Source organism: Manacus vitellinus, unplaced genomic scaffold, assembly GCF_001715985.3.
Source record: "Manacus vitellinus isolate BGI_N305 unplaced genomic scaffold, ASM171598v3 scaffold_6_pilon, whole genome shotgun sequence".
Classification (NCBI taxonomy): Eukaryota; Metazoa; Chordata; class Aves; order Passeriformes; family Pipridae; genus Manacus; species Manacus vitellinus.
Window position 1 is genome coordinate 26,202,128 of NW_021940750.1, and position 25,106 is coordinate 26,227,233.

The window sequence follows — 25,106 nt, forward strand, 5'->3', positions numbered from 1 at the left end:
TGAAAGATGATTAAATCACTGCATATCCTTCATAGTGTTTTAGTTTGGTGAAGATCAAATTTGACAAATTAAGGGAACTTGCAACGTTTGATGACCAGTGACAGTAGTAAACTTCATTGTCTTTCAAAACTGTGCCAGATGGTTTTACCTGCATTAATGTGATAATTCCCTCTATGCCCAAGACCAACACCAAAATAACTATTCCACACTAACAAAATAATATGTAAATAAGGAGGAACTTAATAACTTTGAATAATTTTCCTTGGATAATCCTTAGGACAGTGTGATTGTTATTCACATTCCTTTGGGCAATCACATTGATGTCATGGTTGCAAACAGTTAAAGGCTCCTTTTCCCACTGTGCTAATCCAAGCCACCCTAGAACAGCTTTCGTGGGTGGAGATTTCAGTGTGGACTGAGGGTGCTCACTCAGTTCTGCTGCCTATGCTGGCTGGGAGCACACTGATTGAGTTCTTTCTTCTTTCTGGATGGCAAAGACTGGCAATAGGTTGGGAGTTTTTTACTCTAATAGGAACTATTAATAATTTTAAAGATATACCAGCACTTTTTATGGAAGCATGTGGTTACCTTTAGCACTTGTCACAGTCTGGTTAATTTGACTGGCATCTTGTTTTTCTATTTTTCACTAGTGTCTTCCAGCATCGCTGCTAATTTTGATTGCCATATGTTAGTCTATACTGAAGACTAATGATGAGGGAATAAAAACTTGCAACATGATGTACTGTGCAACATGAGCTACCCAAGCAGCTGTTGCCACACAGCTGGTGATCCTATCCCAAACACTGGCAGAGAACTGCCCACAGTGCACCCCCAGGGCTCAGACCAATACCCAAATATATCTCAGGCTATGAGACCATCAATGGCTCTTACAACCAGTATCTACCATTGTGTGGGATTTCTAATTGCTAAGACCTTAGGGTTCATTCCCATTGCATTTTGACTGCAACATAATTAGAAAACAGAAATAGAAAAGAGGTGAAGGGGAGTAGATGTTACAGTAATAGCTCGTTAACCTGATTTAAAAAAAATATATGTAGGTTGTCTTTCACTGGAAAGTGTTTATATACTAATATGTTTAACAGAGCTGAATTCTAGCCTCCAGTTATTTTAAAGTAGAATTCAGCACTATACTAACTGCCAGATATTGCTAGGTTTAGCTTTTTCTTCTTGTAGTAAGAATATTTCCAGAAGATTTGGATCAAGAGCTCTTTGAACCTGCAAATAACGCTTTTTTAAACCACACTGCAGCTGGAGAGCTGCCTCTGTCTTCCCTTCACGACTTCCCTTTGACTGCCCAGCGCTGGAGGATGAAGATGTAACACCTTGTCGGGAAGGCGATGGATAACCAGATCTGTGGAGAAGGAGGTGCCCTCTTTTGGCAAAGGGCGGTAATTTTTATGGCTTTGATACTAGAGGCATATCACCGACTGAAGGGTTTCACTCCCGACCTCTCTAAGAGGCGCCGTTGCCTGGGGCGCTCCTCGGCCCCACGGCCGGGGCTGAGCACAGGCCGGGAGGGAAGGGGGAGCCCCTTGTCCCCCTGTGAGAGGTGGAGGCAGCGGGGCGGCCCGCCCTGCCAGCTGCTCTCCTGGAGCACCGGGGACACCCTCGGGGACGGCGGTCGCGCCTCTGCCGCGGGGAGCGACCCTCGGGGCGGTGGAGGACACCGTCGGGGGCGCGACCCGGGCGGAGGAGCCCCGCGGGGGGAGGGCGGGCGGGGCGAGCTTGGGCGCGCGATCCGCCTGCCCCCGGCCTACCAGGCAGGAGGCGCTGGCGATGCTGTCCTGCGCTCCCGCTCCGGACGGTGTCGGGGCGGGGGCAGGAGGGATATGAAACTGGGGGCACGGGAGCCCGCCCGGCGGGCGGGTGGGCTGAGAGGCTATGCGGGCGGGGGGACGGGGCGGCGGTTCCTCGCCGCAGGATTTGCGCTGCAGCCCGAAGCGCGTCCGCCGCGCCACTGCCCCGGGGCGGAGGTCCGGCCGGCTCCCGGCGATGCTCGCGCCGCCGGGCTCCGCGGCGCCTTGAGCCCCACAGCCCGCGACGGCGGGGCGGTGCGTGATGCGGCGGCCGGCAGCGGGGCCCGCGTGCGTGGCGGCGCGGAGCCGGTCGCGGGGCGGGGATGCGTGTGGCGGCGGCTGCTGCTTGCTGCTCCAGCCGGGTCGCCTGAACGCGGACAACGCGCGGTTCCTCCTGCTGGCGGTGCTGATCGTGCTCTACATGCTGTGCGGCGCCGCCGTCTTCTCGGCCATCGAGCTGCCCACGGAGCGGGAGGCCAAGGAGCGCTGGGAGGAACGGCGGGATTGGAGAACTTCACCCGGGCCCAACTCAGCCGCGCGAGCTCCGGCTCTTTCTCCGGGAGTACGAGGGGCCAACGTGGCCGGGCATCCGTGTCGATGACATCCGGCCCCGATGGGACTTCACCGGCGCTTTCTACTTCGTGGGCACCGTCGTTTCCACTATCGGTGAGCGGCGGGACGCGCTGGCGGCAGCGCGGGACGGGCGGGACCGGGGCGGCGGTGGCGAGGCCAGGGCGGGGGGGCCGGGGATGCGCAGCCCCTTTCCTCCTCCCCAGCTCCCGGGCTCACAGCAGGCTCCTGCCGGTGCCGGGCATGTTTCTGTTTATTCGCTGCTCCTTTTTTGCCTTCTCCTGTCAAAGAGGCGCTGCCACGGTCGCACCACGCTTGCGGGAAGCGCTCGCCTCTGGGAGCGCCCCCGGAGCCCCGGGCAGCACCGGCTGGCGCTGGGGGTCGTGCTCCGGGCGGGCAGGGAAGCGGACACCACACTGTTCCCCTCGCCAGTCACTTGCCTGCGCGGAACAACTTGTCCAGGATGCGGTGGCAGACTTTGTGAGAGATCAGCACATCCAAAGCCGAAAGCTCTGAACGATCGCTGTATGTCTTTAAATTCTGGGAAATCTTATAGCAAATGTTAGATCTGGACGTAGATTGTTTCATAGGCTGTAAGATCAGAAGAGCCCTTTCTGAGAATTATTTGGTTCTAACAAGAACCATGAAACAGATTTTATGGTGTCCAGCTGCAAAGTGTGCAACTTGGAAAGGCTGGGTTTCAAACCACTTGGCTTTTCGCTCTTCAGGCTCTCCGTGGCAGAACCATCAAGTCAGTGGGCACAGCTTATTTTGCTGTAATAATAAATAAGTAAACCCAAGTTTATTCTGGCTGAAGGAGCCTTCAGGGGAAGGTGATACTGAATAGAAATTCCGAGGGGTCTGACAGGTGTACATTAAGATTAAAAGGGATAGCACCAGGAACTGACATAAGCACCCCAGGGAGCCCATGGGTGTCAACAGAAAGGCTTCATTCGAGCAGCTGCAGACAGCTAAAAGCCTTGTTAAAATGGAGCTTGCTTTAGTTAAAGACAGGCAGTCTGTGTGCAGTTACCACTGTGACAAATGGGGTCACTAAATCTTAGTAACGGTATATCCAGTTCACATTAGACTCCCTCCACATGTGAAACGCACGCTGAGGTGTGAATGTTTAATCCCCAACAGCATTTCTTTAGGAAATCTCTATTAACAGTTTTTTCCTGAAGAGCAGTTTAGAGATGCCTTGCTTTTTGTGGTATATGTGAGAGCTTGTGCTGTCCTGCAGCACACTCCTCCCTAATACTGACTTTTTTAGGTCTGGGGTTATTCTGTTGTTAAAGGCGTCATCGATTTGGTTTAATATTTCCTCAAGGCCTCAAGATTGGGTGTTTTGTGTCCTTAGACCTAAAGTCTGTAGGACGCAAGAACTATGCTTCACTGTTCTGCTGAACTGGTGATTTAGAGTAACTTATAACATTGTTAAGCCCATTTTTGTGAATGTCTGTAATTTGTTTGCCACTGTAACATCTCCCTTAAAGCATGCTTCTTGTATGATCAAAATAAAATGTTTATACTAACCTTTGCTACAGTCATAAAATCGTATAAAGAGCCAGGATCAGATTTCAAAAATCTACCTTGTTTGCCTGTGTTCCTAGAAGAGGTCAGTTATATGTGACTTCTTTTTTTTGTGATAGCTATTGTCCATTTCATACCTGCACTGCTGGAGATTCCACAGCTTCCACAAGGAATCCAGCCTTGTTCATTATTACTCTGAGGTTTTCCTGATGTCTACCTTACTGCAGTTCAGTTACTTGCGTTATTTTTGTCTTTCCATCCCTCATACCCAGAGAATGGCCTCTTAGGTACTCAAAGACCGTTGTCAATGTGTCCCTTCAGTCTTCTCTCAATTCAGAAAACCACAGTGTTGTAGCCCCCTTTTCCAGTGATACAGTTGCTTCTCACATGTTAATAGTTCTACATTAATATATGTCTTCTATAAATGAGATTGGTAAGGAGAGAAGTGTATCTGTGGTATTACTAACTGTAGTTGCTCACAAACACAAGTATCCACTTATCCACTCACACTTTTTGGTAATTTCTCTGGCTTGCTGATTTCCATTGCCCCCATTTTACAGCTCCATCAGTGTTTCTGCAGAAAAGTCCTCAAGACTCCTTTTTCCTTTAGACTCTGTATGGTCTGTAGCCTTTGGCAATTTACACCCTTTCCCTTCTTTTTACCTGACATTGCTTTTCTAAGTCTTATCAATGATGGCACTTTCTCAATGTGTTTTATGAATTGCATCATTCTTTCTTAATCCACTCAGTGTCATTGCACACTTTCATCATATCAGTGGTGACAGGACCCAAGGGAATGGCCTGAAGTTGTGTCAGGGAAGGTTTAGGTTGGATATTAGAAAAAGGTTCCTCACCCAGAGGGTGGTTGGGCACTGGAACAGGCTCCCTAGGGAAGTGGTCACAGCACCAAGCCTGACAGAGTTCAAGAAGCATTGGGACAATACTCTCAGGCACATGGTGCAACTCTTGGGGATGGTCCTGTGCAGAGCCAGGAGTTGGACTTGATGATCCTTGTGGGCGCCTTCCAACTCAGCATATTCTGTGATTCTGTGGTATATCTCTTTCGTAATCTTCTCAGTAGCACTTCTGCTTTGTGAGACTGATTGTGCATTTCAATGCTTTAACTTAGCTTGTGCTGTGGACTGGGATCTCCAGGCATTCACAGGATCCTGCTTCGACCAGGTCCCCTCAGATGTGCCACTCAGGAGCATTTTCCTGCAGGCTCTGCAACCACACTCGTGTGTCAACCATACTGGTGTCCTAACAATAGATTTTATTTTACACACCTAAAATTGAGGGAGCCACAAGGAGCATCAAGTCCAACTCCTGGCTCTGCACAGGACACCCAAAGAGTCAAACCGTGTACCTGAGAGCATTGTCCCAATGCTTCTTGAACTCTGTCAGGCTTGGTACGGTGACCACTTCTCTGGGGAACCTGTTCCAGTGCCCAACCACCCTCTGGGTGAAGAACCTTTTTCTAATGTCCAATCTAAGCCTCCTCTGACATAACTTCAGGCCATTCCCTCAGGTCCTGTCACTGGTCACCACAGAGAAGAGATCAATGCCTGCCTCTCTGCTTCCCCTCATGAGGAAGTTGTGGACTATGAAGAGGTGTCCCCTCAGTCTCCTCTTCTCCAGGCTGAATAAACCAAGCTACCTCAGCCGCTCCTCATAAGGCTTCCCCTCTAAGCCCTTCACTGTATTCATGGTCCTCCTTTGGATGTTCTCTAATAGTTTAATATCTTTCTTGTATTGTGGTGACCAAAACTGCACACAGGTCTCGAGGTGAGGCCGCACCAAAACAGGGTAGAGCAGGACAATCACCTCCCTTGACTGGCTGGCGATGCTGTGCTTATTTAAATTTGTGCAGCACAAGGTGCCTTGTTCTCCTACCTAACATGTTGCTGAGAACACAGCTGCGCTGGGCAGGGCACATCTCCAGGATGAAGAACCACCGCCTCCCTAAGATCCTGCTTTATGGTGAACTTGCCACCGGCTGCTGCATGAGAGGAGCCCCGAAGAGGAGATGCAAGGACTCCCTGAAACAACATCTCAACCTCGGCCATATTGATCACCATAACTGGTCTACTCTGGCCTCCAGTTGGGAGGCCTGGAGACACACCATCTATAACACTGCTGATGCTTTTGAGAAAGCACACAGGATCACCCTTGAGGAGAAAAGACAACGCAGAAAGTTTCGTGCCTTGCAGAATATACCACCTAAGGAATCTTTCTGCTGCCTTTTGCAACTGGACGTGCTTATCTCATATTGGCCTTTTTAGCCACCAGTGTGCTTGTAACAAACATGGGTAGAGCCCTCCCCAAATCTTCGTTCACAAAGCCCAGCCATGATGATGATGATCTGAAGTAAGTCAGATGAATTAATGTGTCCTAATGTGCCTGTTCCTCTTCCCTTACTGGAATAAAACAACTGATGTGCCAAGTGCAAAGGTTGATATTTATACTAGTGTTGAAATTTAGTGTTGAAATGTAGGTGAAATAAATCCCACCTTACCAACCTACAGATGGGCACCCAGGCAGCAGCAGAACCAGATCAACACACCCCTGCTGACAACATGACTCTAATGTCTCTGCCACAGGTTCTCTCTCTCTCTTAAATGAGATCTGTGCTCTGTAAAGGAAATAGTGTTAGTGGTTACACCTTTTCAAGAAGACTGGAATTAGTTCTTTTTGTGAGGAGTTGGCATTCTCCAGGGCATGATTTTATCATAATAGGGCATTTCTCTATTTACAGGTGTATGTGCTGGGAGCAGAGCACAAGTTCTCTACCAAGTTTTTGAAACATATAAGCAACTTTAGAAAAAGCTTTCTGGATTTGAATTTAACCTAAGAAGTGTAGAAGGCAACTTCTGTGACCACAGAGTGGCAGAGTTCATTAGTCTTTAGAGAAGAAGGAGAAAGTACAGGAAAACAGGGGATTTTGAGAACAAAACTTTCCATAAAGAGAAATTTGCAATTTGGAATCTCAGAGGAACCAAAACTAAAGAAGGCAGGCTATCAGTTTTCTGGACAAGAGATGTGAATGATGCTGGCTCATGGGATCCAAATGTGAGATGTAAAAGGACAGGAGATGTAATAAAAGACACACGTGTCTAAATTTTAAGTTACTTGTTGTTCTCTGTCACAAGAAGGAAGCATATAGAGAATGCGTAGAAAATTAGATCAGTGAAGACAAATAAAAGGAATAATATGGAAATACAGGGAACAGATACAAAATTATGCTATTAGCAAGGGGTGTCAAGGGTTATGTGAACTGATTCATCAGCACAATACTGGTGAAAAAGACTAAGAAAAACATTGGTCTGCTGTATAGAAAAGAGGAAGAGCTCTCAACAAATGATTCCAAGAAGGCTGAAATGTTTAATGGTTTTTTCTGCATCAGTCTTCTGAAAAGGTCAACTCTGAAGTAATGTGTGGTACAATTAACACTTGTGAGAAAGAGGAAAGTGAAAGAACAGGTTAGAATCCCTAAATCTGTCAGACCTTTTCAAATCATTTAGGCCAAATCAACTGTATTCTAGAATATTCAAAGAAATTGCTAAAACAATAAGGAGCACCTTGGCAACTTATGGAAGGGGCTGAAATTCTGGGTGACTTAAAATGACAAGCATTTTGCCAGTCTTTGAGAAATGGATGATGGAAGGAAGGAATTTTCAAAGACTAGGCTTAAATTGCAACAAAGAAGATTCAGGTTGTATAAGGAAAAAAGTTTCCTAAGTGAAGTGAAGCAATTGTACAGTCTCCCTAGGAATGCCATAGAGACTTTATCCAGAGTCCCTTACGCTCAGGTTAACCAGGCACCCCAAAAGAATTACAATGTGCAATTATGCTGCCCTGTTTAGTATACATCTCAAATTAAATAAACTTTAAACCAGCCCAAAATAGAACTGATCATGGACTGAGAAGCACTTACTTAATTAAAGCAATGAGGTCAGATATAACAATAACTGCTGCTGAAAGGAAAAAAAACTGGATGGAAAAATAGTCATCAAAAAAGCAGCTAAAAATAAACAGAATGTTACTTTAAAGAACTTAGTCCTGCAAGGAAGGACTTTGCTGGAAGTCTGTGTTTTGGCAGATGTAATTAACTGTACCTCCCTCTGCTTGTGTTTCATACAGTGGTATGTTTTGGAGACAAAGAGCATGAGGAAAGTACTCCTATTGTCCTTTTTTTGCACAAAACACTGCTGAAAATGGAACATAGTCCTTCAGTTGGCACGCAGCAGGGACCTTTGTAGGAGCTCTGTGTGCCTGAAGGAAATGTTGCCAGTTCACTGGGTGGACAATTGGAAGGAGTCTCCATCCCCAGGCTATTCCACTGCAGCCCTTTGCAGAGACAGAGATGAGGAGCACATCGTGCTCATGGCTGCCTTTGCAACTCCCTGGCAGACTGAGCATACAAACACTGGGCCAAGGAAAGCTCCAGTAGGTGTTGGATTTCCCCAGATGGGCCAACTGGAGAATGGGTCCATTCTCCAGCCAGGCTGCTCTTGGCCTATGCACATTGTGAACTGATATCGCTGCTAAAATTCTACTGTGTCTGCCTAAGACTTACTTCTAAGGCATCTATAATTTTCCCAGCCAGAAGTTCCCTAAGGAGCATATGCTGCAGGCTGAACTGGAGATAGTTTTATGTACTGCAGCACTCAGCAAGTGAGGTTTTCTGACTGGAGCAGTGACACATGCAATGCTAAGTTTTCCTATTTCCTGGAGGAAAAATTGCTCTTTTAATTGAAAGCAGAAGCTGAATCAGGGCTGAGAACAGTAGACGTACCATGAAGTGGGATAAGTTGGATGAAGAAAAGAAAAACACTAATTTAAACAAATTACTGGCTGGTTATAGGAGCAGTCTTAGTTTGTCCAGTGAATGAATTCTAGGAATAAAAATGGTCTGGGTATGCTGAATAGTGATGCTGTTTAAAAAAAAAAAGAGAAACTACATTGACTTAAGTGATTAATAACTAGTCAGTTCAAGTAATGATTTATATTATAGTTATTAATATAAAATAATTATTTTGACTTGGATTAAGCCACATATACAAAGAAGGAGAAATTTGTCCTAAATTAAATCATAAATGCTGGGGAAAGGTTTGCAAACTTGAATCTCAGCATTAGCTGACTGTCTTAAGTGATTTAGAATAATTTGGTCAAGATATAAAATACTGGAAACAAAGGCTTTGTTGCTATTTATGTTTACTTATAGATAGCACTGTTTGCTCAGTGGAATTATTTCAGCTGTTAAAGTGAAGCATTTGTTCAGGTGACTGATACACTAACAGTTAATATATTAAAGCTTTTTCAGTGTGGTAAAATACTTCAAAACAGAATTTTTTCAATATTAAAAATGAAAAAAAATAATTTTGTATATGAATGGTAAAATATCTTTCAAATATTATTCTGTAATTTAGATTGCCAGAAGATATATTTAGGATTATAACATTGCAATTTTTATAGCATTCGTGAGACATAAGTGTTCCACTGATTTCACACTGCCATCCCTGAAGACAGAATATGGCTTGTGAAAATGTTTCAGTCTTCTTGACTTGTGAAAATTCAGTATATCAGTAGGTGCTGTTGATTGCAAATATAGCCTAGGCTTTTTGCAACCTCAAACCAATTTTGAGTTTGAGGTGGTTTTGTCCTCACAATGAGAATGTTAATAAGACCTTAAGTGTGATTTTATTCACACAAAAATAATCATGCCTATTTTAAGTGTGATAGTTTTTAACAGAAAACGGTTCTGCTGATAATCTGATAGTCATCAGTTATTAGAAAACAAAAGAAGTGGCAAGTATATATTCCTTCAGAGTAAAACTGTAACATTGTAAAAAAAACCCCCAAGTAGTAGCAAAAGATTGAATTTAAAAGTACTAAAGGTACAGACTAAAGAAAAGTTTTCTATTTTGAGCATAAATTTGCATCTTTTTTGTACTTTTCTGCAACACTCTTTTGCAGTAATTAGTCGGAACTTCACAGCAACAGCTGTCCAGCCTTCTTGCTAAAATAAACTGTTCCTTGTGTACATCTGTGCTTGTGATTCTGTCATTCATGCCTGCCTGTATGGACAGCTGAGCTTCGTTCATTTTCTCTGGTAGAGGACAATGCCTGCCAAACAGGCATGATATTGAATTTTGTGTTCTTATGCACACAGATAAAGTAATTTGTATAGTCAAGCTTAAAAATCTTAAACAGCTTGGTTAGAGTGAAACCATGTTCCACGAATTGTTTTGAAAATAAGGAAATGTTATAATCCAGTTAGAAGCAGAAACTTTTTTTTCCTGAAGTTATTTCTATAAAATATAAATAGAAAAATGCTGTTAAGGTAGAATCTTCTCTTTAAATGCAACTTTTCTTTCATATTGCAAATTAATTCCTTTTTTTAATATAACTTCCTTTTGTAGTCTTCCTACATCGTATCTCTTTTCATTCCCTGTATGCTGTACACTGGAATCCGTTTTGCTGTTTATTCTAAGAAAAGTGTTTTGTAATGGCCAGTTTCTCTTATTTTCTAAGTAGGAGTTAATTTTGTTACACAGGCTGCCCTTCTTCCTTTCATCTTTCATGTGTAATGCTTTAAACAGGAATTCTCATCTGCCCACAGAACTAGAGTCTGCATCGTCTGTCTCAGGCTGCAATATTCCTATTTCCTCGAGTCAGCAGATACAAGTTTGGATTGCAGATTAATGAGAAAGTTCTTAAGACTGTCCTATGTGCTCCAGGGAACTGTACTGGCCATTCTTTCACCACAAATTTAAATATCCTTGTGCTGAAGGAGATCTACCTTTCAGACAACATGTAAACCAAAACCTTGTAACATTAGAACAGTCCTGACACCTCTTTAAGGGTAAAACTTTATCCTTGCCTATATTTTAATTTGGATACTCCTGGTACAGGTACAGAAAAGGAATTCTCCCCATGTTTTCAGCTGGACAGTGTATTCTGGCTGTTCTCTGATATCCCATGGGGATATAACTTTCAGAAGTTATAATATTGAAATATTGCAAAAAGAAATAAAACATTTACTCATGAGTGCCTTTAGTTACTCTTGATGGCCATTAATGACAATTTCAAGGTTCCCCACATTTGTTTCTTCCAATTTGTTTGTCTAGAATCCAAAAGGGCAGAACAATAGGAGGTAGCATGTAACATGCTTATCATAACAAAGTACTAAATATTTTGTAATTTATGCAGCTGAAGCTGCATTAAAAAAAAAACAAACTTTTCAAATTTTATAAGGAGAAATGCTCCTATTAGTGATGGCTTTTCTCTGTTCCTCCTCCTGAATGAATTATCTCCTCCTTCAAGAACTAATTCAGGAGAGTACTGGGAAAAGAAATTAACTGGATAAGATTTTATTGAAGAAACTTTTGAACTGTTTTTCTGATGTATTTAAAATTGAGCATGTGAACAACAAGATGGGTGAGTTTCCAATCAGTTCTAAAGCAACCATCTTTTGCACTGTACTTCTGTATAGATAGTGAAGTGTTTTACTACCCAAATCAAGGACAAAATACTAGTTTTGGAAATATGATTTTATTTAGTCTACAGGTTTATATCTTATCTTGGAGGGCTGTTGCACTGATGAAATTGCAAATAATTTAAAGATTATTTTTTTTAATCTTACCAACATTCAAAGGAATAAATACTATGTTTCATACAACCTGCTGCAGAGCATTCTCTCCCTAAGGAAAACATTGGTATGCCTCAAAATACACACAGAACAGATCTGCTTTGTTTACTAGGTGATTTTACAGTTATGTTTCATAACAGACTTGCACTTTTAAAATCAAATGTTGTTTCTATTGAATAAAACCCATCAAATATTATCTATTAATACTAGTTTATGCATTTGTTCTTCCCAGAGTTCTTTCCCATTGTCTCTGAGGCTCATTAACCTAAACATGTCCTAGAAAAGGACATGTAAATCCTGCTTTTAACCCTCTGTCCATGCTTAAAGGCAGAGCTGCAGTCATCTGGGTGTCACCACTCTTTTTAAAGAAGATGCCTGGGCAGCAAGCTGGCAGAAATGAGGAGGGGATGGCCAGTAGTGATCAAGGCAACTTCAGAAAAAAAGCCCCTTGTAACGGGCTAGTAGGCAGGCAAGGGTTTAGGATGAGGATCACAAGCTTAGAGACACCTGCTGAGCTTCACCAGCGGCGCAGGTACTCACTGTGCCTTGCTCAAACTGAAGTGATCCAGCTGTCTTTTGGTGCCACTGAATATTTTCCAGGCTAAATGCCTTTGTCCTTCATTCACAGGTACTTCAGGTATTTTGAAGGCATAGGTTTGGATAGAGTGTTTTCAGTATAGACACTTGCCTTTTGACAATGATGCTGTGCTCCAAAATCTTCTGACTTGCATGTTCCTGAACTGCTTGATTTAATGGTGCACTCGGCAGTGTCAGGTTAGCAATTGGACTCAATGATCATAAAGGTCTTTTCAAACCAAAATAATTCCATTATTCTATAACCAGTCTTAAGATAGATTTTGTCCCTTACACAATGACAATTAGAGCATCACAGAGGTACTTGTTCCTACAACATTTAATTTCTTTATCAATGACTTACAGCGTGAGGCTTTGTTGCTAACTGGCGTATCTGTAGTTCCTGAAGATGAAATACCTGTAATATAATGACAGAATCCATTCATTAACAATGTCTCTCCATTTATTTCACACAGGAAATGCTATTCTTCTCACTATTTCAATGGGAAACATTTTAATCAGAGCATATGTAGAAAATATTGTCACTTGGAGTAGATACAGTTAATTTTACTTTAACTGTGGCAAAGGCTTAAAATTTACATAATTTCATTGTAAACAAGAGCTGTGAACTTAAAACTTCATCTTCAACATGTATGGCTAGGGATGGGACCCATCCTATGGCCTTCGTAAGAATTTTGTGAACAAGGAACTAATGTGAACCAGGAACATATTTCAGGTAAAAATGGCCTCTCAATATACATCGCTTCTGTCTTGTCTCAGCTTCAGCCTGGCATTCCTACTTGGAACCTTCTCCCAGGCTGTCCCAAGCATGCTGGAAACCTTTCCAAGGATTAAAAAAATTATGCAGATTTCTGCACAGTTCTTGTCATGGAGATATAGATCATGTTGTTACAGCTGCACTATGAGTTCCTCTGACAGGACCAATCTTGATGGCAGAAAATTCTCCTCCAGCATAAGGAGTCACTTTGCTCTGAAACAGCCAGATTGGTATTTAAGCAGCCACCAAAGTTGATGAGGAAAGGGCTCAACAAGTGCAATAACTATCACCGACTCTGCATATTTTTGGGGCATCCTTGTCAGAGTCTCTTGTGCAATCCTAGCTGGAATTCAAAACTGCGCTGATTCAGTGGGGTCCCTGGGATGATCCATTTGCACACACCCACACACACCCATAGCCACTCATACCCCACCCCACCCAGTTGCTCAGGAGAAAATTCCCTTGCAGTAGGGCAGTCTCTCTGATCATCTGGGGTGTAATTCTGAGCATACTAGGGTAGTGCTGGTTAGAATAAATGAACAAAAGTAGTGTTTTTTCATCTCTTTTTTTTTTCTTTTCCTAAAGCAATGCATTATATCAGCAACACTTTCAGTTGCAAACAGATTATTTTTTCCATGACAGAGCATGTTTCATAAGAACAAAGTAATAGGAAGTAGCCCAAATCAAGCAGGAAAACGAGTATCTAGAAGCATACAAAAATATCGGCTCATTTTTCTACATGTTTATTTGCTTCTGTAGCTGTGAGATACAACAGTCTCATAGCTAGAATTACCTCCCCAGCAGATTAAAGGGGGAGCATTGGCTAGTGTTTGCAATCCTGACAAAATCATGTCAACTTCTGACAAAATGAATAATTAAAAAAAAAAAAGGCATGAAACACATTAAAGTATTAGTTTGAGGTATCTTAGAGGTGACAGAGAATTAGGACCTGGTCAGCAGAGAGAGAAATGAAAGCAAGAAATATGGATAAGCAGAAACACTGCTCTAACTTCCATAAGCACTTCCCAACATATGCTCCAAGTGCAGGTCGGAGGTATAGCTATCTGCAGCAAGGAGACTCTGGGTGTCAGAAGCCACATTTTGCCTTGCTATGATATTAGAAAGGTCAAGTGACTAAGCTGTAAGTTAAAATAGCTGTGGAAGAAAGAAATAAATGTAAAGGGCTATGAATTTACAGGAAAACAATGAGTATGCACGGCAGGGGAGACTTGTCTGGTTGGGCTGAAGCATTAAAATCACATCATTTATTAACCTTTCATCTTAATTGCATCTTGGTTAAAAATACAGTCCCTTTTTCTCCCCACCCCCTGCTGTTCTGATTCTTATCCTATCTATTAAATGGAGCTATGCCCAAGGAGCTGTGCCCAAACTATATAACTGGCAAAACTGAACCCTCATGCCATGGTTGATGCCTGTGATTTGTGAGAAGGAAGATGCTCTCTTCAAAGCAGTGTGTAGAAGTTCTTTGCTAATACTGGCTACTGTAGGAGTCTCCTGTATCCAGGGATGGGGGATATGTCTTACTGCTTCTCAGTATCCAGTCCACTAGTCCCCCACTACCTTGGAATTATGCCTCTTGTAGCTGAGGAAGGACTTGTTTCTGACAAAAATATTTTTTCCTCATTCTTCAGTTCTATTCTGTAAGTCTTATTTTCCATGCAATGCCTAGTGGGCCCTGACCCTTTATTCTGCTGTAATGCTAAAATTATGGTGTCCAGATAACCAGCTACAGAGAGATGGGTATGAAGTCTCCTCCTGACAGCAGCTGAATTTCATCTTCTGACCTGGAATAATGAGTATTCCTCTTTGTCTGAGTTCTTGTAAATCCAAACATTTGGTCATCATTTTGTCTGCTCTTTAATGGTAAATTAGGCTGCAGAATATCTGTGACTTCATTTCTGCAATGCTACTGCTTAATACAGACTAATGTATAAAATGAAAATGTGTTTCTTAGCGGAACTTCTTACAAAGCAGATACTCTTTGAGAAAGGAGCTGGCTGGTAGTCAGTCAGTAATTGGCCCAGTAAACCCCTTAACTCTGCAACTGTCCCGGGGCACAGGGTTGGTGCTCAGAGTGCAAGAGGACAGTTTGCAATTAGCACCATGTTCAAAGGAGTTACAGGGACCAGGTGACCTAGTGGAGCTGTTCAGGCTCAAGATAATATTTGCACTGGGAGTCCAAAAGTTTCTACAGATCATATACAAAAGTTATCTGCAGGAATACTTCAGTTTGTCCTCATTTTTCAGAGTGACATGGAGCAGACAGATATGTAGTGTCAGGGGTTTTGCATGCTGCCAAGTGCCCCAAGGACTCCACTTGCTGAATCTGAAAAAGAGTGGGTTTTGGAACATTTCTGGTATTGGGAGAGTCGGAGGCTTTTCCTGGAATAAGAGTAGTTTCTGCCCATGTCAAGAGGAGCCTAAGGAGTGCTGTGTGTCTGAGAGCTGCGAGCACAGCTGGGCTGTCATGAACCTCTGGCTCTACAACAAACTGTTTCTTGGGCTCTTACTTGTCACCAGACAGCACACAGAGCAGGGCTGTCTCTGAGACACACACAAGAAAACAGGGGGTTTTAGCAGACCACTAAGGAAGATGGCTTCTCAATTGTCAGAATCCTGTTTCTGTTTTGGGAAAAATATGTCAAAACCAAAATGTTTCCATGAATCACTTGGGTTTGAAGCTTTGTTATACTCCATGAAAAAATGTTTTGTTAGAAAATTCCTAGTTAATTCTACTACGCAGAAACAATTAGAATATAAGTAATTTTCCTTCTTTGTTCCACTATTGTTTTTCACCTTTAAAAGATACCCCTTTTTTAAAATTAGAAAGTAATCAAGCCTCTGGCAACAAGGGCTTTTCTTCAAGTCAAGTAACTATTATGGGACTTGGTAAGAAGGCAGTGTGTTCTGCCTGGTGAAGTTCATCTATGGTGGCCAATAGAATCTTACTTGAATACAGAGAAAACAAATATTTTGTTCCATAGAGGATGTCAGAAGACTCTGTCTTAACCACAGAACTAAATTCAAATTCTCCTTGGCAAAAAACCCAACAGTGCTGATCAACAGGAACATAAGAAAGTGAAGTTGGCCCTCCCCACCATTTCTGGGGCTTGTGCTGTTGCAGGGCTCTGACTCAGAGAACAGATAACTCAAACCAGTGATCAAACATGGATGTAGACCATGAGAGGTGTGTAGTTCCCTTTCATTGTTTTAATGAGACTTTACCCAGAGCAAAACAACAGGATCCTGGTGCATTTTAAGTATTTTGTTAACTTCGCTTTAATGAAGCATCCTGAGAGTCGTGAGTTCTGCAGACATTTCAGCTCTTCATATATAATTGCCACTTAATAAAAATATTTAAGTGGAATAACTGTACTGGTTAATGCTCAGCAGCAGTGATGCAGAAAATGTTCATGCAAGAAAGGAAAATGGGTAATGACAAACTTTAATAACATGCTTTGTGTTAGATGTAAACAGAATTGATTGTCATTACTTCTTTAATTAGGAGGTGATCAAAGACCTGTAGAGAGAAGCAAAAGCCTCAATTGCATAAAAAACAACTTTTAAGTACTTGGAGTGACAGCCATTTTGAAAGAATGGCAAATACTTCTGAACAATACAATTACTAATTTTCTAGCAATGTACTGTGTTTAGCACTTGCCCTTTCAGAAGACTTACAAAAAGTAAACCTATGCAAGATCCCACAAAACTAAGCAGTATAGAAGAATAAAATACTCAGCAGAGTAGATGCATAATTAAACACTGGGTCAGACCATGAAATACCATGAACTGATTAGGTTTTGTTTTCTAAAATGATGAATTCAGTTTTGGTCAAACAGAAGCAGTAGCTGTAGGGTTTTTCATTTCAGAGGTTTATTTCTAAAATGGAGAGTGTAGTATTTGCAACTAGTCTGTGCAGAGAAGAATATCCCTCTCAGAGCCTCCCTGGGTCTTGTTTTTTATTTCAGGACTCAGTAAAGCTGTGGGATCTAAAGTCAGCAGGATTCCAACAGGCACTGCTATGAATGGTTTTTGCACTTTGTATGTAATCGCTTTCAACAGCCACAGACTTTGCACCCAATCTTCCTTTCCTACCCCTTTTTCTTTCCTTATTGTCTACTTGTTCATTTGTTCTTGACCATTACCTTGCCCCTGATGGCAACAGAGGCATGACTGAGGCTTTTGGGCTGTGTTGGCTTCTCTGAAGAGTGCTTCTCTAGAACAGAGCTCTGCAGAAGCTCTCTAGGGCTTTTACCTGAGCCAGCTATCCTGTGGGATAAGCTAAGGAACTAATAGAAGTGGTTTTTCCAGGAGCAGATGCATGTGAAGAACCTCATTTTCCTAGGGCAGGGATGAAAAATGATTCCTTTAACAGCAGTCATAAGTGGTGACAATTGGTGTCAGGACTTTGCTATACTGGTAAAATTAAAGAGTAGAGGTGACACAATCATCTTCCCTGTCAGCTCTATGTCCATGCTCTGTTCCTCTTCCTGTTATAGTCAGCATTTTGGCCCAGGTCCCTAAAAAGGGACAGAAAAGGCTTGGTCCCAACCTTGTGTTCAAGTTGGTGGTTTAAATACTGCTCTGGGGAACGAAAGCAATGCTTGAAGCCTCCCTGTGGCCAAGTAGGACTTAGAGTTGAAGCTTCTGACTTCCCAGATGATTGGTTACTTCACTCCTTGCCTGCTACATGCAATAAAATTAGGCACCACTACTAGTGATTCTGAACAGAATTTATAATTGCCAGTGCCTAATAAAGTCAACAAATATAAATCAAGGATGCAAAGAGAGTTTAGGCATCATCCCTTCCAACTCAGAATATTCTGTGACTCTGGATTTCTTTGCATGACTTCTAGAACACAAGGGTTGGATAGTCAGGCTGAATTGCTGTAGGGTATTCATGGCAACTCATATTTAGGTGCTTTGGATATTTTGTGGAGAAACAATGCAATACAATCTGAAATACAGTCCAAATTTATGCAAGTGCTTAATTTTACACATCCTCTGTAACGACCCTGAAGTAACAGAATGACTTACTTCCTTACTAGGGTCAAGCAAAAAATATAAACATGTCTCTGCAGAAACGAGTTTTATTTTTTTTCTTCTGCGATGACACACAAAACATATAATAAATGTACTTGAAACTTCTTTTTTGCTTTTTTTTTCTACATTTATTTCTTTACAGGAGAGTGAAGTATAGCTAGTTTTCTTGATAGTGTCATTTCTTAAAGTGAGGTGAAACAAGTGAAGTATTCTGTAAAACCACAACCAACCTCAGGAGAAAAAAGTAGCTATTTTTTAGATTGATTAGATTTCAAGTTTTTAGTGTCCATTTAATTTTACTTTTAAAATTTTCTTTTTAAAGTATTATGACAAAAATACATGGGCTTGAAGCTCCGATGTGTGAAGTAAAAGAATAAACCCAATACTTGCTGTTGAGTAAATCCTTCTGCTGTTGATCTGAGGACTGCAAAATCTGCCAAAACTTCTCATAGCAGCACCATGGGAACCTCTGGAACTATCGAAGGGTTCAGTGATTACTGTCAAAACATGCACAGATCAGCAATAAAAACAACAACCGTGCAGCATTTCAGTCATTATTATCTCCTTTGAACCTTTCTGGATTGTAATGGATGTCAGTTCAGTTTCATTAAATTAAGAGTATTTTGTTGAAAAAACAATCATTGTCCATTTTGATATGACATAATGAACCATGGCAGTAACAGTTTCATGGTCATTATTCAACTGTGTGCCTGAAGTGTGAAGTGTAAACTGCATGGTTTCCTATCACAAGGTCTTGGCTCGTGGGCTGCACTGCCAGCGACTGCCTTGACGTGCTGCCAGGGCCATCACGCCTACAGGCCATGCTAATCTGCAGGTGCTGGGCTGTGATATTAGCTTAGACTTGGGTAGAAATTGCTTTTTTCAGTGCATCAGCACTTAGAAATGAAGATTTCTAATCTTACAGATTCCTTCCTTTGCAGAAGTTACAGAGGAGGGCTGCCCAGGCTATTGTGCCACCTGTGTGAACGTGTATTTGACACACACCATGGCATAGACAACCTGCATTCATTTACACACCTACACACAAGTGAAGTAGTAAATAGAAATGAACCAAATCTGCAAAATTTTCCTCAAATTTATCATTGTTTTTGATATGGGATTTTCCTGTTTGCAGGTAGCATGTTTTCATGTAGAAGCAATATGCATTCTTTAGCTGACTTCTGTGTTTGGTAGGTAATCAAAAGGCAGGAGTAATACTCCTGTATTGAACACCAAAATGTGTGTGTCTGATCAAAGTCATAGGGACATGATGACCAGTGATGACTGGGTAGTCCATGTAGAGGAACTGATTTTAGGGATGTTTTTGAAGATGGTTCTAGTTGTACCAGGTGCACTGACACATCTGGTAATAACCTCAGGAAACAAAGCAGAGGTTGTAACTTAGTTTTCAACTGAACTGTGGGTATGTCACATCCCAAACGGCCTAGATGTTTCCAAGGATTTATTGAAAATTAAGATTCTATCCATTCTATCAGATTTCTTTTTAATTTTAATTTTTTACCTGAACTCAATTTCCTTTCATTTATTCCTTTTATCCCCTCAGCCAACTCTTGCTCCAGGAAACATTGAGTATCTTCTGATCCCCTTTATTTCACAAAAGTCAGCACATGCTGACTTATCAAGAGCTACGTGACCTTGTCAAGAGCTACATTGCTAAATGCTTGGCAATGTGAATATGCTGATCTCTGTCAAACATAATATACAGAAGTTTTATCAGGCTGCTCTTGTTTTAGAATAACATGAAATAGCATCTCTGTCTGTTACCCAAACTCTTATTGTCAGAAAATCTGTAGGATCATAAATATCTTGGAGACTTCTAGCCCAGTTTCAGATGTGACAGAGACTGATCAACAGCTCCAAAAATTAGTCAAGCTGAATATGACTGACTGATAATCAGAGAGATAGGCGGGTTGTCACATAAACTCTATTTTATTGCGAAGCCCAACTAATACTATATATATATTTTTTTCCCCTCCCAGTTGCTATCACTACAGGGCTTTCCTCTGCCAAGCTTTTCTTTAGATTTCTGAAAGCCTTGAGCTTCAAAGTGTGTTTGTGGGTGTAATCGCTTTGTTGTTAGTTCCTGGCCAGGCATGGCAAGAATGTTTTTTGCATTTACATGTTTTATGTAAATGTACATTGATAGGCTCAACAGAGGTATAGAGGGCTTCTTATGACAGAATTAGGCAGGGAAACCATGATCTTTGTCTAAAAATGGTTTTCCTTTGTAAATAATAATCTAAATTAACTAGAATGTAAAGGATAAGCAGGAAGAATATAGACTGTGGATATTCATGCATACTTGAATTAAAACTTGATCAACTTCTGACCAGCAAATGAAAGTGGGTAAGACAAAACTGAAGTCTTTTATGAAAATTAGTGAGATGAAACTTTATTTTCATCTGTCAGACACTATAATCTGACATGATTATTGTTACCTGTGCCATTTCTTCTCATTGTTATGGGACTGTGAAAAAACTTACTGGGTAAAAATGTAGCAGCCATTTTTTCCTTCCCCATAAAATCCAGTGAATCATCTTTGGCTATAAGACATTGCTCATGATCACATTTAATGAAAATCAAGAACACAATGGATTTTTCTCAGCAATTGTAAGAAAAGAGTTTCTGGAGAAAGCAGCCTTTGAGACAGTTGAGGGAAATTCTGTGGAGGAGATTTTCAGTCTTCCATCCCCCAGTTTAGTCCTGGGGCTCATAAATTATCAGAGCTTTCAGTACCCAGTAGGGAAAATCCAGGATAAATAATCAGCCTTGAAATGTAAAGAATGGAAAAAATTCACTGATTTATCCAGGTATTTATAATTTTAAAAATTTGGAACCACCATTTAGAACCAATATAAAGTACCAGCTAGAAAGAATAGTATTGCAGGCATAGGCAAGAAAGCCTGCTGTTCTTATAATTTTGTTAGTTGCTAGGAAAATGTCACTGCCAATGTGGTCCTGTACCCATGAAAATATAAGTGTGTGAAGATGAGATTGCAGCACTCAGGTTCTCCTGATTTCCATATTGAAATGCAAGTCATCCTAAGACTTTTACCCTCACTTCAGGAGCCATATAACAATGAAATTAATAGCTCTACCATTAGGAAAAAAAATGGTGATTGCGCATTTTACAGTGCTAATGTTCTTGCTTAGCACACTGGGAGATGAAACTTGCTGTTAATTGTGATTTTAGTTTTTCACTGATAGAGGCAGTGACATTGATTATTGCTGGGAACTTAATGTGTTCTGAGCCACAGGTTTTCTGCCTTAGATTAGAGCCAGGTGGTCATTTCCTAAGTCTAGAAAGTCCTGAATTTGGAAACTCAGCAACACTTTTATTTTTTGGTAGTCAGTTCGTAATAGGGAAGGAGAAAAGGAAATGATATCACAGTTTCTCACCTACACAACTTTGGATTCCATATTTTTTCTTTATTCTGAACTCTGTGTTACTGTATATATTCCTTGAGAAGTGATGCTTTGTTCTTAAAAGTTACCATGTGATCTGGAAGGAAAGAAATGTCTGTAAGGAATGGATCATTTAATGTTTTCATGATGATACATCCAGTTGTATTAATTGTAGCGGTTTGTGTTTAATCCTGAAATATCTTAAGATTGACTCAGTGCTTTGGCATGGGAAATGTGTCAAGAAATCAGCAAGCTACACTTGCCAGGTAGTGCTCAAAGGTATGACTTGACCCAGGTATTTACAATACTGCAAAGTGTCATCTTGCAAAGGTGCCTTGACAACATATTTTAAGTAGAAAATTAGAATAAAATTTTCCTCTTGAACTATATGGACTTCATTATCTTCATGCAATGGACTAGACCCTGAAATTAGTTTTCACACTTGAGCAGATGTGGCAGCAAAGACATTGATGTCGATTTATTACAGATGGTCTTGAACATTAAAATTGAAGTGGACTATGCTATGATCTGAGCTTCAGATACCTCAGAGTTCCCATTTATATAAAGTCAGGGATGATTTGCAAGGGGCTGAAAATTAGTGTTTCGTTAGTTCTGAAGTGATGTTTTCCTACAGATCTTTCTGTCTTTCCAAATTTGATCTCATATTGCAGTGATATTTGGGGCTTCCCTTTCTCAGAGTTAAAGTGATGAATGCCTCAGCAGGCAGGAATGGGGGAGTATGGCAGGACTTCCCCAGGCCTTTTAAATGACGTAGGGTATTTACATCCCACCTACACAGCATCCAGGCTTGAATAGAAGAAACACTGGCTTAATATCTCAGCATGACGAGAAGCATTTATTACCTTCTGGCAATTGATAAGCACTCCTGGTCCCTCCTTGAAGGAGTAATTAAAAGTAGAAACACAAATAGAGATAGACTGACTTCACTGGAAGAACATCTCTTGTTTGTCTAAAGATTTCTTGGCAAAGAACCAAGACCGATGTATACCTGCATCATGTAGGAAAGTTTGTGCCAATGCCACTCAAACCCAAGATTTTTCTAATGTCTTTCTCTTCCTGTGTGTCAGCTGAACAGAACAATTAAATTCTGCAAGAGAAACATGTACTGCCTGTCACAGATACCTCACTACACTGTATTTTGCATCACTACTTCAGTTAAAGCTTACCAGATCATGCCCTCATTAATAATAATATATGTATTTGTTGTTATTTCAATAGGAAATTGTTGTTAATTCTATCACATAAAAAGCCTGTTATATTGTTCAAGCTCAGAAATCACTGTCTTTACTACTATATAATGTCAACTGGCCATGCCATAGAGATCTTGCATGTTGCACCATGCGATCTGTCCCCACCAATGTGAGCAGGAAAAGGAAAGAAGATTGAATTCCTTCTATGCAATAATATTGTTGAAAAGAAAAAGGCTAAGTTTAGCTCATATTTTGTGGGCTGACATGCAGCTGAAGAAATCTGAGTTTGCTGATAAAATAATACTTCAATTATAATACAACAATACAAATTATGACAGATGCAAAGCATTCGGTAATTATATTCTATTAATACCACCAAAACAAAATTTTCAATGCAAAGTTTGGCAAATGCAGGATCTTAAAGGGTTAAGTAAACTAAGGAGAAGGAAGTACAAAGTCCACTGTCAGTGGGAGGCAAAGATGAGTTGGCAAAATAAGATGACATAGAAATTTAGGCAGACATAACGGGATGATTTGCTAGAAGTGAAAAAGTGGAACCATTCACAGATTGTTTGGTTTGGTTTGGGGTTTGTTTGTTTGCTTGGTTGGATTTGGTGGGTATTTTTCTGGTTGTTTTTTTTCCCCCTGTATCTCCGCTGAAAATGAAGACAGTAGTTGTCTTTCTGGTGTTGATAATGGCCCGCCATCCTGACAGTAATGGACTGTCCATCTGGACGGGGGGAGTCGTGTTAGTTCATCTGGATGGAGCTGAACTGCGCTGGGCAGTGATTCCTGCCCATGGGTCCAGGTCCAGCTCCATGTGGGGGCAAGACCTGAGCACACCTGAGGTGTTGCTCCAAGCAATCAGAGACTGTCAGAGAATATATTTTATGAATCAACAAAGTACACAGTGCAAGTACAAACTAAAAAATGCTTGTATGCTTTTAAGAAATAATATAAGAGATACATAAGATATGTACACTTATATGTGTGGATATGGTGTTTATGAAATGTTTGTGAGGGGTGAAAACATTGGTGTTATACATCAGTTCTTCATGTTGTTTTGCAATACGCATGAACGCTGTTGATTTGAGCCCCTGGCCTTTACAACAGTAGGGTTAATGGTCTAGCTTTCCCTGCTTCCCTAAAAAGCTATCTAACCAAAAAGAAATAATTTGTGATATTCTGCCAGGGTAAAAGGCAGTCAGGAAAAGTGTTCATCTTCGTGAGGTTGCCATCACACATCTCTCCATGCAGTGATGAAGCATTTTGTTTCACAGTATAAGCTTAAATGACAGGCAGGCAGACAAATTGGACCATTTGGAGGTTTTTGACTTACCAATATTTATTGCCTCTTGTGATGGCTTTGCTTCTTGCTGTGTATGAAATAACCACTTACTCACTTGGAACCTAAAGAAGATGGAAAGACAATAAAAGAGTGTGAAGTTATCCACTGAAAATGAGCAGGTAGAAGTGCACCAGAAAACTAGGGGAAAAATATTTTGTGATCGCTTTCCTGAAGACGAAGGATGGAATTTGACTTAAATTGTCAAGGAACAGCTGGGCATAGTTTGCTGAAGAAATCATTAGCTAGTTAAGAGACATGCAATAAGCAGTAGACATATAATAGGCAAATACATAGTGGGAGTTATAAAGAAAGAAAATGCCAAAATATTAGTAACAGCTTCAAAGACAGATTTGAAGTGGGCCAGTGACTGCTGTGGTGACAGACAGCCAGAGAGTCACTGTTATCTGAGCACTAAAATGCAGCAGTTACAGATCAGAGAGTAACTTCCCTAAAAAAAAGATGTTGGAAACAATTGTGCAATATCTGGACAAATTAAGCTGTGACAAATGCAATTTTGTCAATTGACCAACTTCTATTTATGAAAAGAAAATGTTCTTAATTGAATTGTGATAATTTTATAAAATAAATAATTAAGTACCTAGTTAAGGAGATGTTATATACTATGTTATGCTGTGGTGTAATATATACTATTTCATAGTATATAACTTGTATGTAAAAAAATATATTCATATATATTTGATAATTTTGCCAGATATGGATTATTTTTTGAAAAAAACCCTCACATTTTTATTATCTCTTTGTAATAAAAAGAAACAAATTAAGTAAAAAGCACATTTTCCAAATAACAACAAAAATATATTTTTTTTAAATTTCAGATTTTCTGAAACTTTTTTTATTAATTGAAAAGATATCTGGAATAAATTGGAGCATTCAAGTAGCTTGGTTAGAGCTATTTAAAAGTTACAACTGTTTATTGCTGGTATTAGATTTGGGGTAGGGAGGAATGTTCCATAGAAATAATTAGAAAATATTCTTTTGAAAAATAAGTTTCTTCTATTGAAAAAAGTTGCTCGTTTGTTTGTTTTGGTTTTTTTTTTTAATAAGCAGTGAATCTCAGGTAGGAAGAAGAAAGAACAGATCTGAGAATCAGACAGGTGAGGTTGGGCATGCTAGG

At 40.8% G+C, this 25,106-nt stretch overlaps 1 protein-coding gene across 1 annotated transcript in view; it reads left to right on the forward strand.

Annotated features, from left to right (window-relative positions):
* Positions 1-1,358: 1,358 nt before the first annotated feature.
* KCNK13 (potassium two pore domain channel subfamily K member 13) overlaps positions 1,359-25,106 on the forward strand; it is a 53,055-nt gene continuing 29,307 nt past the window's right edge. The window contains 3 exon segments of the mRNA XM_029964137.1: positions 1,359-2,105; positions 2,176-2,306; positions 2,308-2,483. Coding sequence (XP_029819997.1) covers positions 1,359-2,105; positions 2,176-2,306; positions 2,308-2,483 — 1,054 coding nt within the window.